This window comes from Clupea harengus, chromosome 14 (genome assembly GCF_900700415.2).
Source record: "Clupea harengus chromosome 14, Ch_v2.0.2, whole genome shotgun sequence".
Lineage (NCBI taxonomy): Eukaryota > Metazoa > Chordata > Actinopteri > Clupeiformes > Clupeidae > Clupea > Clupea harengus.
The window spans coordinates 19285051-19300240 of NC_045165.1; the positions used below are offsets into that span (position 1 = coordinate 19285051).

Here is a 15190-nt window from a genome sequence, read left to right on the forward strand (position 1 = left end):
GGACCATCTGGAGGAAGACACTTCACATCAATTGCCAGCTAATGGCTCGAGTACATCAGATGATGAGGACTTCTTTGATAGCATGAAGACACCTGATGGTCAGGAAAATATTAAACAATTAGAGGGCTACCTTGCCTCAAAGGCAGACCACAAGGATATATTAAAGTCGTACCCTGTAGTGTGTAAGTTATCTCTTAAACTCAACACCACTTTACCAGCTTCCGCCGCTTGCTGGCGCCTATTTAGCACAGCTGGGCTGATTTTCAGTCCACGGCTGGATGCAAAACATTTTGAGAACCAGCTCCTCCTGAAGCTAAATAAGAAATATTTCATCTTTGGTAAATAGTGAACAGCCATTTTAGGCTTGCTGTTTAAGCATGCCACTTGTGATTCAGGGTAGGTCAGGTTAACTGGTTTGTTGTTACTTACCTCTCTGCTTGTACCAGAGTATCCTACCCTATAATCTTAAGCACAAATTGGTATAACATAATGGTTTCTCGTATTATGGAATTTATGCAAGCTGTAGTTCCTGTAATGGTAATTTTTCCCCACTTGTGATGTCTGGCCGAGTATTTAGTTTTGACTTTCTATGTACCAGAGTGTCACTACATACTTCTTTACAGTCTTCGGTGCAGACTGGTGTGCTCTGTAATTTTGTGGAATTTATCAGACCCTCCAGGATTTTGCGATGTTGCGATGGCACCAATTCACGCAAATTCAATTATTCCCTGCGAATTCAGTGCGACGTTGCAATTTTAACACATGACCGCAACTTTCCCGCAAATTTGACAAATCATTGTCGTCTCCCACAACTTTCTCCCTTCCGCTACACCAAGGGTGGAAATTCTGCCCTGCGGACAGGGTGCAGACACTAGCAGAGTTCTAATCCGTTGTAAACAATGAGAATGGCTACACCAGACGACTTTAAAAATTAATATATGAAATTAACAACATAAACACCTATATGGATAAAATAAATCAACAAGGATAGCAAAACAGATTGATAAGCATAGAATGGGAACAGCAGAAACGCAGGCAGGACATCAGACGACGAAACAGATCACAGTGACACTGGCTTTTTTCTTTTTTTTTTCGTTTTATGTGAAGGCTGAGATATTCAGTCTTACTTGTGGTCCTTTTGTAATACTGTTAAGTTTAAATTAAACTGCGTGTTGGTTTACAGAGAAATCAGAGTAACGGACCGCCACACGCAGCACTTGGTTTGATACAGTTGAGTTTACTGGTTTTAGGATTGGACAAGATTCAGTCGGAGATGCAGAGCTCACAATAGCTCTGTCACCCACGGCTGGAGAATTTTACATGTGATCACAATTGGTTTATAAGTCCAGTCTTCACTGATGGTACTTTCTGGGCCTCCAGGTATACGCCTCTCTGTGACTTGTCGTAATTTCTGGCCTGACAATTAAGTTTCTGTGAGTCTCCACTCCCTTCCTACAGATAGTTTCCCTATCTCATCTGTCTCCTGCCCAGGCTGCTCTATGACCTTGGAATTTATGTCACTGGTCTTCCTAAACTTGAAAGCATGTGCTTTGAATGTTATCTTAGGCCCCTCTGTCTGAAACCTGTTTTCCAACTGCCTTTAGTTATACTGGTTAAATAGGCATACATTGTTAATAGAAATAAAATGTTAATAAATTCATACCTAAACTGAATTTATCTTACAATACCAACAGGTGCAGTTCGTTGTGGATAAATAAATCCTATGCACTGTTCCTGCTACGTGTTTACCATAACATAGCATAACTAGCTATGTTTCTAGATAACTGTCTAACAGCTGTTGCCATTCCCACGAGACGAACATTTGAATGATGTCAAAGTAAAAGTCCTACACTATACTGTGTTCGTTTCCATAACAACAATACAAGCAATATACATTTTCTGACCTAAATAAACAGAGGGCAGAACAGCCTATTTTGCTACATTTTTGTAGTCCTGGTAATCTTTTGTTTGGCATGTTGGTAAGGTTATTTAGAGGATCATTTCTCAATGGTTTTGTTCTTTAAAGAATGTTTGTTTATTCATTATTTATTTTTCAACAAATAACTCAATTATAATTACAAAGAGGGAAATTCGCAACTTTTTATCGCAACTTTCACGTGCTCCTGCAATTTCATCGCAACAAACACCTAAAAAACACCGCAACTTTCACCACAACTTTTTGGAAAAGCCCCCGCGAAATCAGTAATATTAGGCCGCAACTATCACAAAAAAGGCCCGCGAAATCCTGGGACAGGGGCGTAACTATAGGGGGTGCAGCAGGTGCGGCTGCACCTGGGCCCGTGGGGTGTCGGGGCCCGTAGCCGGGCCAAAGATATAAACGCGTCACTCAGCTGGCCCCCTCTATCCAAATACAGCGACAGGAGTCGCTCAGCGGGCCCAGCCTCAGTCTCGGCACAACATCAAATTTTCTCGGATTTGCTTATGTTCAAATGCGCACTGTTAACACACATTTGGCAGTGTCAAATGCTATATAGACACTTGAAAGGGCAAACTTATCCCAGTCATGGTGGTCATTATTTTTTGGTGAAAAGTAGCAATTTATAACAAAATCATATGCTTATCCTACATACACTATAGAAAATATCAAAACACTATTCAATTAAATGAATAAGTTCTTATTTTCTTTGGTATTTTTATGATTAGCAATGATGATTGCTGGGTAATATGTGTGTTGTTGTCCATTGTCAAGTCTCTATTTGATCATGTGACAATACAATACGCAATAGTTAAACCAATTCTGATAACCTAGGTCTGAAGGTCTGATAACCTAGTTCATTGAGCACTGCACAGCACAACTTTACTCGTAACAATGCCTTTTAAGCACAAGAGTGGAAGTAGAAAAGGGCAAGAGAAAAAAGAACAGGAGGAGGAGGCGGCAAAGCTGCCTAAATTAGATTATTTTGGCTTTTTAACTAGCCGTCAACTAGTCGCCAGCCCACAGAGTCAGCAGTGCAGCAGTTCAACTGGGATTAGTATCGCTGCTTCTGCCCTCAGTGGTTTGTCAGCAACCATGCAACAGTTAACAACTTTTACGGTAAGAAATGTTCCTGCTGAGTTCATTGTGTACACACCCATCGCTTCTGAAATATGTAAGGATGATTAATTAAACACTATTTATATAGGGAACGCTACGATTTTTTTTTTTTTTTAGCGTTCACTAGGGGGGCCCGTCATAATATCTTGCACCTGGGCCCGTCGTTACTACGTTACGCCACTGTCCTGGGGGGACTGATTTATACAAAAACTAGTTCCTGTAATGACTTTTTTTTCACGTTTGATCTGAGGTCAAGTGTTTTGTTTTGACTTTCGTCTGTTTTTGTACCTAGGTTTGTGTAGGGAATATCACTACTATCACTAGTCTTCAGCACAAACTAGTATAACACCACATTCTCTGATTTTGTTCACATTCACTGATTATGTTTTGTACTCTTCATACTCTTTTTAATAGACAAATGTAAGACACTATTTAAAGAGTGGCATTAGTATTTTCACCTTATATCAGTTGATTGAGCCGGAGCTTTGATGTGGAAATGATAAAAGGCCATTAGAACCATAATTCATCAAGGTACTTTTACTTTTAATACTTAAGTATATATGAAGGCAAATACTTTTATACTTCTACTTAAGTGGAAATGGAAAAAAGTGCATACTTCCACTTTTACTGGAGTAATATTTTACACCAGGTATCTATACTTTCACTTAAGTACTTAGTTATTGTACTTCGTCCACCACTGTTGAACGCACAAGATCTGTGAGAAGCAATTTGCTGCCAGATAGCTAACTTGCTAGGACTGAACCAAATGACAGAGAGCTAGCATCTACGGATTTTAAATGCATTTTGAAAGAAAGAATGAACATTGATCAGATAAATAGGCCTAGAGCAAATGTGTTTCTTGGTAGCTAGTTCATTATATGCACCAAGAGTAATCAAGCCCTGGTTTTACACGCTCTCGTCTTTATGAATACTCACCAGAGCAAATCCTGTTATTAGAACTAGGGCTGAACGATTTGGGAAAATAATCTAATTGCGATTTTTTCCCCCCAAATATTGCGATTGCGATTTAATAAACGATTTTTTTCCCCAACAAATCGTAATGAATGACCAACACAATATTAGATACATTTAGTGTAAAATATTATTTCCCACATTTTACATTTTTATTTAACGGCTCATTACAGAATCAAGAACAACAAATCGGTGGCTTTGCCACTGTGCATTTAAGTAATTTAAACAAAGTCATTGTAAGAATAAACACAAGGCATGCACTTTTTAAACACTGTGTGCAAAATGTACCATCTAAAGAATTTTTTTATTTTTTTTTCAGACCACGTATTTAATCGCAAACGTTGCGGTTAGAAAATCACGTTCTATCATATCGCAATTAAATCGCAAATGCAATTTTTTTTATTTTATCCAAATTTTTTCCCCAACAAATCGTAATGAATGACCAACATAATATTAGATACATTTAGTGTAAAATATTATTTCCCACATTTTACATTTTTATTTAACGGCTCATTACAGAATCAAGAACAACAAATCGGTGGCTTTGCCACTGTGCATTTAAGTAATTTAAACAAAGTCATTGTAAGAATAAACACAAGGCATGCACTTTTTAAACACTGTGTGCAAAATGTACCATCTAAAGAATTTTTTTATTTTTTTTTTAGACCACGTATTTAATCGCAAACGTTGCGGTTAGAAAATCACGTTCTATCATATCGCAATTAAATCGCAAATGCAATTAATCGTTCAGCCCTAATTAGAACCAATGACATCCTTGAATGGATTTGATGTCCACCATCTTGAAATGATAACGACAATTATTTGTGTTTTTTCTTGTTTTATTTGTATTTGTTTTATTAGCAATCATTCAGCAACTAATTTAATATAGATTTAGTTTGACATTTTCTTAGGGATGATAATGATTTTATTCAGTTTAAGAGAAATGTGTCAAGACTAGTTTACAATAATAACCCTGCTTTTCATATCGTGTTAAACTTATGTAACCACATCTTATGAGGTGGTAAAGTCAACCAACAAGAAAAAAACAATCAAATGAAAAACAACTAAAACAATGTCATGCTGTTGAAACTAGTCGCCACATTCTTTTGACCACAATTACAGTTCCTTAATCACACAAAGAGCAGCTTTTATTAAAAAAACTCATGGAGATAAGAAAACCTTATGTGTAGAAACAAAAAATATGTTAAAGAAGAAAAGAGGTGGATTGTGTTTCTACACAACAAAAAAATACTGTGATTCATATTGAACACATGATGAATAATAATTAGTTTGACCAAGTTCATGACACACAATAGGTATGCAAGACATTTTATTTCACAGACATTACCATTGAACTATAGAAATAACAGACAAAAAAAAAATGAAATCCCTCTGAAGTGCTCAAATAGTATGACTATCATACTGTACAATTCTACATTTGTTACACAACACAACCTCTTAGACATAATGTGCCGCTTTCCCCGATCCACACAAGTGGTATGAGATAAAAACATTAAAGACAGATGAGGATAGACTGCTGCACACAGACAGAGGCTAAGTATGTGTTTAGTGAGATTATACATGAACTGAATGTACTTTACTGTGTCTAATATATTCCAATATTCTAATATCATATCATGTACATCATAATCCACTTATAAGACACTTCATATAATAATAACAAACATACAATAATACACATAAAATGTATTTTAGTAGAATTGTTATATTCATGGGTATGACTACAAGTAGTTAACAACACCTTAACATATTAGAGGTCACTAATTAAGGAAACGGAGTCAGCCTGATACGATATTTAGACACTGTCAAGATAAAGAAGGTATTGTTTTCCTGTGTGAGCTCGGTACGGCAACACATTTACCCAGGATCCTCATCAGGGCCTCCCTAAGCTCCTTGTTCCTTAAGCTGTAAATGATGGGGTTGAGAAAAGGCGTTAGAACAGAATACAGCACTGCTATAGTCATGCGTGTGTCGGGGGAGAATGTGGCCACGCGGTACGAGACGTACACACACGTGGCCGACACATACGATATGCACACCAATATTAGGTGCGAAGCACACGTGGTGAAAGCTTTGATCCTCTCTTCCCGGCCCATGCAGTGCACTGCCTTGCCTATGCACACATAAGAGGCCAGGATGAGAGAGAATGTGCCAAGGAGAACAAACAGTGCGATGGTGAGAGACACAGTGCTGTTCATTCTTGTGTCGGTGCAGGCTAGCCTCACCACAGACGAGTGGTCACAGAAGCAGTGCTTCACCCTGTTTGGTCCGCAGAAGGGTAGCTGGACGGCCAGGGAGACGGATGGCAGGACGGCCGCAAACCCAAAGCTCCATGCAGCCACCACCAGGAGGATGCACACCTGCTTGGTCATAATAGTCATGTAGCGAAGTGGGTTACAAATGGCTACATAGCGGTCAAAAGCCATGACTGTCAGGATAGAGCGACCAGTCACAGCCATAGACAGGAAAAAGCACATCTGCAAAATGCAGCCAGTTTTGGAGATGGTGTGTTCCTCTTTTAGTAAACCTGACAGCATGTTAGGCATGGTTACTGACGTGTACACCATGTCTGAGAAAGAGAGGTTATGAAGAAAGAAATACATAGGAGATTTAAGCTTAGGGTCTGTTCTCACTAGATATATAATCATACTATTGCCACATAAAACCACAACATAAATGGTGAGAAAAACACCAAACATGAGCAGTTTCTTCTCCTGCAGTCCTTCTATGATGAAAAATGTGACTGGACCAGAGACGTTCATGTTGCCAGAACATTCATTAATACCTGTTCTGGAAAAAGGCAGAGAACTGTTAATATGACCACAATTTGTTTAAAAGAGTATAGCTCCAAAAAAAACTGTTAATATGACCACAGTTTGTTAAAAGGAGTATAATAAAACAACTTAATGCAGAGCTGAAAAGGAAGATCTGCACCAGTAACTCCAGTAAAACAGAGCATGAATTAATGCATTGATATGTAAGACATTTAACTCAAGACCTTTCAATTAGACATATTGTTTAGTTACTGTTTAGATCATGAGAAAGTAGGCATTGATTGTGTTAGCATATATTATAATTTAATTAAAAAAAATAAGGAAATTACACAGTACGTATTTTTCTTTTAAATATTAAACTTAAAATTGATACCTCTCCTAATTAATAGATATCACCACATGAAAACAACATTTCAAGGCACAATACATTTTTTCTTTTTCTTTTCAAATCTGATGAACCAATGAATACCATCAATAAAATAGGAAAATGCTTATGTTGATCAGTTACCTGCGTCCAGCTTCAAGTCGTCCACCACACACACTATCAAGGCAAACTCTGTCTTAAATACAGTTCAGGACACTTAGGAGAATTCCAATGACATCATTTCAGAAATTTTTAATACAGCGAGGTATGAAAAGTTTTGCCGCATTATAATGAATCTCAAGAACCAACAATTCCTCCCAGTTAGGACTAGGTCATAGAGAGACCAATCATTAGACCCACATGTGTGTTTTAATTGCTTCCAAGATGTAGGCCTCTCTTGTGTACAATTACCAATGATAACTCTGTAATTTTACAAAACAAAGTTACTAATTGAACAGCAACAATGTCATGTCTTAAGCACACAAGGCCTCAAAGACAAAGGATGCTATAAGTAAAACTAATTCATAAGAAGACAAAAAAAAGTACTTGGCTATCGTTTTGTGTGGTGGGCTGAATTAGATTGAGATCAGATAAGGTTAGATTTAAACTAGCAGCCAACCAATACCTCCCTTTTTTTAAATACCTGACATCTTATTACCAAGAATTTGACTTTGATTTTACCTAAAGCCACCAAAGTCGGACAATCCGTTTAGGCCTTTCTGTGTGAATAAGCTAAGTAGGCCTGGTTTCCCATCTGAAAAAGACTGGAATAACTATAATCAAATAGTTGGATGTGAAATAATGCAAAAAGACAAGCATTGAGAAAAGCAGAAAACAAAACTAGTAAACTGGCGCATATTTTCAGTGCTTCAGCTAATGATAATGGTCATGAGGCTAGTTACTTAGCAAACCTATCATTGCTTTGGCTAGTGAAAATAGTCATAAGGCTAGTTACAAACGTTTCCATACAGTTTTGAAAATAACAACAAAGAACAAATCAGAATTTACAATCTTTCTTTCCTTCCCTCTTTCTTTCTTTCTGTCTGTCTGGTGTACATCAACCACTCAGAATTAGAGATAGGGATTCAGATTCACTCTAGGGGTGCACATCATTGATGAGACTGGTGACACTGGAGAGACTGATGACACTGGAGAGACTGGTGCTAGATGTTTATTGCTCTCCGTATGGAGCTGTGCAGCTGAGCTGCTGAAATGATGGAGATTCAGGAGAAGTTCATTGAAGATGCTCTTGAATCTTCAGGGCACAAAACAAGTTAGCTAGTGCTAATGCACTGTACAAGAATCAAACAAGGTCATTAACAGTCATCACTATTGTCATCCTAGACTGCCCCCATAGGCCTAAAAAGCAGGGCCCCTTGAAACTGATCACTGGGGAAGTTTGTGAAAATACAGGTGTCATCTAAGCTTATGTAGAACAACCAATGTAAAAGCCAGAGCACAACATGCACAATGAACGTTAGACAGGTCTTAAACATGCACTGCCAACATAAGACAGGTCTTAAACATGCACTGCAGCAACCATTGATCATTTTGAGGTAGTAATTTGAATAATACATATTAATGAAAATCATCAGTGGAAGCCCATAATGTGTCACAACACTTCTCTGAGTCAAACATACATTTTCACAGCTATACTGTCTACTACATCAATGGTTGAAACAGGTAGGCTGTAAAGTCTTCTAGGAAATAGCAAACCATTGTGTGACCAAGCAGATGTAGATGTCACAAGACCTATTTGATTATCCCACTTCAGGTAACACCGATGTACCATAATGACAACAATGGGATTAACTTGAAATGTCACTAATGTTTGCTTCAGGTGGGGCAACCACCACACAGACAGCCATTGGAGAGGTAGGCCTCACCCTCACACACATGATCAGTTTTTTGAAGGAGTTTAGACAGTATAATGCCTCGTAACTATTGCTGTATGAAGTATTTCAAACACAATTTTTATAATAACATATTATCATTGCGGTGGTATGCTGGCCCAAATACATAACAGAAGGTACATAACTAAATGGCATAACTGAGCTGTAATAGACTAGCATTCCAGATCTAGCATTATTAGACAAGTAGCAGTGGTTTTCCAGATATAGCACAAATCAATGTCAGTACTCATTACCGTTCCAAGCACTGTACAAAATGACCTGCTGTGTTGAGTTTTCACAGTTTTGACAATGTGTTGTGATTTTGCTATGTGAGTAGCTTTGAGATAGCAATGGGTCTCATGCGTTTCATCAAGATTTATTATGCTTTTCTGTCTTTTTTCTGCTAACTGTGTTTATCGTTTGAGCCATTTCACCCCTTTATAGCAATGAGGCTCTTTGTGAAACACAAGGCACAACCTCACTGTTGTTTTCTGTTTATGTTCAAATCCTTAATAAGAACAAATGTAAGAAAATGTGTGGGGGGGTGGGGGGCACTGTGTTGTTCACTCCATACCAAATCTGTAGATGTGATCTTGTACTCAACCAGTCAACCATGCATGCATTCCAAAGCAAAGGCAAAGTAAAGCAGTCCACTGAATGATTTGGTATATTGATTTGACTATGGTCTTTGCGCAATGATTGCCCCTTAGGTGGAACCTAATTATTACAACTTGGTGAACAATGCTGTGGCAATGACTGTCAAGTTTCTATTAGAGGCATTATACTTGACTCATGTAACTATAGTTTAAGCTGCAGAAAACCACTAAAACAATGCCATGGTGCTGCAATCTGTACTTGTTTAGCACGCTTTCGTTAAATACAGAACATTAGCTGCTAATGAGTTTGTTGTCCGTTGCAAACTAGCTGTACAAATGATAAAAAAAAATCTTTCAGCCACAATTTAAATTTCTTAGTTACACAATGAGCAGCTTTGATTTGAAAAAAAAATAAATCAACGAGACCACAAGGTAGAAAAAATAGTAATACCAAACAAGACATGGAGGAAAGGGGTGGATGGTATTTCTACAAAAAAAATCACTGGTTCAATCATGCTTAATTCTATTTTGATAATTGTCAGCATTTGCGTCCCCCGTATCTCCGTAGGGATGTTGTGACTTGTGTACAAGACTGACAATGAAGTCGGCAACAACAGCTGCTTTGTGCCGCCTAGCTCCTGCACCTCCCTGCTCAAGTCTTGTCAGTCACATTTTCCCTAATTAACTAACATCTGCTTTCCATTTTCAGTTACACTGCTTCGCCAGCTTGTCTCATCTGAGTCCCTAGCTCCTGACCTCCCGGGAGGAAGACACTCGCTGTCAAAAAGAACCCCCAGCTTCCAACCCCACGCTCAAAAGGTGATTCTTTAAAGCGACAAAAACACATCAATAAACAGGCCTGTGTGAATTGGAGGCGGACACCGGTAGGTCTGACGGCACTGTCAGGTTAACCCCGGTGCTTAGGGGGAGCCGCAGTCACCGTACGGATGCACTGTCTGACTGTAGCGCTGTGTACAGTGTGTTGTGCAGCAGCCTCTTGTGGCATTTTTCTCTGTATCCCCCCCCCCCCCCCTTGTTGTATTACACAAAGGGACTAAAATACTCTATTCTGTGCAGCATCATTCCCTTGGGCTGTGTGCATCCTTAACATTGCACTATGTGTGTGTGTGTGTGTGTGTGTGCATCCCTAGCGTTGCACTGTGTGTGTGTGTGTGTGTGTGTGTGTGTGTGTGTGTGTGTGTGTGTGTGTGTGTGTGTTGTTGTGTAAATCTCTGGTGTTGCACTATGTGTGTGTGTGTGTGTGTGTGTGTGTGCATCCCTAGTGTTGTATTATGTGTGTGTGTGTGTGTGTGTGTGTGTCTGTGTGTGTGTGTGTGTGTGTGTGTGTGTGTGTGCGCATCCCTAATGTTGCACTATGTGTGTGTGTGTGTGTTTGTGTTTGTGTGTGTGTATGTGCTTGCGCATGCACAAACGTGTACAATGAAAGGGGACAATATTGGTGTTGGTAAATGTGTATGGCTGAATGCACATCACAAGAACACCTCCAACAGTAGCAGCTGGCAACAGCTTCAGTGCTGGTGCATTTAGGATGCCGTTTGCCCATCCCTGAACGCGTCGTGACAGACAGCATAATGGGCTAGATGCCGTAGACAGAATGCAGAAAATACTGCTGCATCGCAGGTCATTTTTCAAAATTGTTCGGTGTAATTAGAATAATTGAAAATGAATACTTAAGTATAATACTAAGAACAGCAGGGGATATATTTCTGCTAAATACTGGTCATCTCAAAGCATTTTGACTTTTTTTTTTTATCATAGTGGGGGTTTGGATGTCCCTGTAGGTGTGTTTTTAACAAATGTGAGTGGATCAAAATTAGCCTAATGAGAAGGGCTTGTATACTCACTGTGTGAAGCACTATGTCAAGGGCTATGTGATGACCAACTTAACAGGTAAATGTTCCCATCTATACATTTATATTTAAGGGCAACAACCTATGAAACAGAAATATCTTTATTCAGTTGCATAAAGTCATGGTATTGCTCAAAAATTATCATATTTATTTTTGATACCATGCTTAGAGAGGGAACAATTCCTCCCAAGGTTTTAAAACAAAGGGTAAATGATTACATTTAAGGGGGGGGGGGAATTAACAGATGGGTTTGGCTAAAAATATATGATTTTCTACAAATGATTGCATTCTCCCCCTTTGGTGTGAAAAGTAGATTCAAGAACACTTTTAAATAATTTGTTCAATTTGTTCCACAGCCAAAGAAAAGCGGCTTGGTGGAAATTCAGATTCATTAAAACTTAATTAATATGCATCATTATGTAAATGAGGTTGCAGTTAATGACTTCTTAAAAGAAGCCTTCCTTAATTAGTTCACTTTTAATGGTCTCATCATTTATCTTTTTTCTTTGAAGCAGAATGACATGTAGAAGTACCCATTCCCGAAAGTGCTAAAATTTTCCATTTTTTAATTATTCTTATTTCCTTAATTTTTATATGATTAAGAATGCATTTACAGAGCTAAATAAATGAGAAAACTTACACTTTTTTTCAGATGCACTTATTTCCATTAAAACTCAGCAAGGCTAAGTAGAGAGAGACTGTGAAGTCTAAGAGAAAGTGCCTTCTTCCAGAATCATGTGTAATTGACAAGGACTTTTCAAATGGTTTGGAACATTTCACAATGATCCAAAGGTGAAATTTACATTAATGTATCTAGAATGTTAAACCCTTTGGTATGCGTAGGGTTTATTCTAAAGAAACCTTGTGTATTGTTACAGATCTTCTATAATCCCTTCATCATCTACGTCAGTGCGCTGAAGTTACCTCTGGTATAGTAAGTAAGCTTTTCATAAGGTTCACAAAATGTAATTTTCATGTTAAGGAGAGAGAGACCAGTTTCAATGGGGAGAGCAGAACATCAAGAGAGCATGCTCATTTCACAATGGATAGCCATTGACACTACAAATGTTCTCACAAACATCCTCATACTGCAACTTTGCATTTTTCTATAAGAAGGCCATCTGTTTTTTCATGGCCAAACATTCATTAAATTTCATTTCCCTGCCAAGGAATCTTATTTAAAATGTACTTTCCAAGCCTGCGCTGTGGCTGCATTAGTCCTTCACAATGGATACTCCCTTCACTGTTTTCAAAAGATCTGTGATATGAAGGAAATGACCTTTGCTCCCACCTTAGTGAAGTATGGTGATAGAAAGTAGTGTATTTACATAGACATACAGTACATGGTTGAGCCAGATAGGATTCTGGCATCTTATTTTCATGTGTTATCTAGAGATAGTGGTCAGACAGAGCCCAAGAGTCTGGTTCTGCTTCCTGTTTGGAACCGGCTCCGAGTCCGATCTTAAGCGGATCCATCAGATCTCAGCCAGAACAAGGCCAGATCGGCTCCAGGCTCTAGTCGGACATTATCTGGGCAGGAATGTGCTAATGACACACGCTTGCTGCGTTATACAGACGCCCACTAAGAAGTCCAATCTGTCATCTGTATGAGTATGATCCAAAGCAAGATATAAATAAGATCTACTCTCCTGCCCACTCTCTTCACTGTGCCAATCTTGTAAATGCAGTTGTGTTCATAGTCATGGCATAACTCACATTACAAGTAGTTTTATTTCTTGAAAAATATATATATATCATGTCAGCTGGAAGAGGACAATGCAAGGAAGATAGAGTTAGCAAGGAAGGCTTATTAGTTGGCCTTAGATGCTTTGAACTAGTTAATGCCATTGATGGCCAAATCATTTATTTTCCACTTCAGGAATGTGCAAAATGGATGATCACCTTTTGGCCACCCTTATCATGTGAAAACAAACGATTTCTAATGAAGGTGTGTCAAGGAAGTTAAGACGTATCTTTGTCTATAATAAGAAATCTGTCAGTGTCTTATTCACAGCCGGATCCGTTCCCAGAGAACCAGAACAGACCCAGATCCATTTCACTGTCAGTCACTTCTAGGGGATCCTGTTTACTTGTAGGAGGTTCTCAGCACTTGAGTTAAGCTCACTCTGTGTTCCATGTTGTCTCTGTCGAAGCACGAGGCACTTATTTATTTCAGAAAGGGCACTCCAGGCCTGAGAAGTGGTCTTGAAGCAAGAGAGAGACAGGAGATATAGGGAGGGAGGGAGAGTGAGAGAGTGAAGAAAGTTCAGTAGTTGTTTTTGAGGTTTGTGTGGTGTTAAGGGACTTCCTTTTTCCTGTTACAGTGCAGAATTACTGATGAAGATAAAGCCGTGTATGGACACACTGTCTGTGTTGGTATTTCCGGTGGAAAGATTGTGACAAAGTGTGAAAGTGAAGAGTGAGAAATACTTAATATTCCGTTGTGCATACTTCCGTTCACATGTCACCTTTTGGTGTAAAATTGGCTTCAGGTTCATTATTAGAGCACGGTGGGTTGGAACTAATCAGAGTTACTAACTGTATTGAATTTAAATGTTGAAACTATGAATCGTACATATTCAAATGAAGCAGTGGAAACTGGAGATGCTTGTGTTGATGCTCCAGTACTACTCCTCTGCCAGGAACCTAAAATGGAAGATTGACAAGACCATTATAACCCAGTTGTTTTTATCTTGACTATTGTCAGTGTTATTAAAGGGAAAAAAAAAACATATTTTGAAATTATAATTGTCGAAGAAGAACTGATAAGCAAGCCACAAATAGCAGATTAATTGATTGGGAAGCTCATCAAGGTTCGCTCAATCAATTTATGACCAGTTCATGACCCAGTCCTTATTTGCCTGCATTGGTTGTATTTTTATAGACTAACTACAGCATCTCTGGGAGAAAGAGAGAGAGGAAAAAGAATGCATCGTCTCTGTCTCTATTTGGTGTAAAGCTTAACTTCAAGTCTTAAGGCTGAGATCAGCTAGACAGCTATCATAAACCAATAACTGTCTGCTTCATATTTGCCCCACCCCTATTTTATCCAGATATTGTATAGAAAAATGATCAATAGTCACATTTTTTTGCAAAAGCATTGCAGACATTATGTGTCACACCACCAGACATTGTTCAGCTTGTAACTACAGTATGTATGTATCTAGCACAGATCTGCATGGCATGTATCAATCATCATACGCTAACAGACTAGATCAATTACTTTAATAATAATATTTGACAGGATTAAATAACATTTTAAAATTCAAGTCCTTTTGGTAAAGAAACAAATGTTTAGCTAATATCAGAATATGCATTATATTTCTAAATTGTCAGCATTTAAATAATCATGTCTATAATTCTCAACAATGCAATAATCTTGAAAATTGCTATTTTTGAACGAGATGACTAATATTCTCCATCAATTTGACATCTACACTTTAGAGTTGACTGACCTGAGAGTTGTGATTGTTAGTGTATCTCTCACAGTCTTCACACAACTTCCTCATGTAAAGTAGGGGGGTAAAGCAAGCAGAAACAAAACCAATGACTAACACACAAACGTCCTAAATTCTCATTCAGGTGTTTAACAGTTTGACGTGTCAGAGTGCAGAAACGAGCTAGAGTCCGACCTCCTCTGTGGCG

The 15190-nt window shown here is 38.4% G+C and overlaps 1 protein-coding gene across 1 annotated transcript; it reads right to left on the reverse strand.

The window, feature by feature from the left end:
* Window positions 1–5853: 5853 nt before the first annotated feature.
* On the reverse strand, window positions 5854–6810 carry LOC105908221 (olfactory receptor 6N1-like). The gene has a single exon (XM_012836697.2). It carries the CDS (start codon window positions 6808–6810, stop codon window positions 5854–5856), a length of 957 nt encoding a protein of 318 aa, XP_012692151.2.
* Window positions 6811–15190: the final 8380 nt, after the last annotated feature.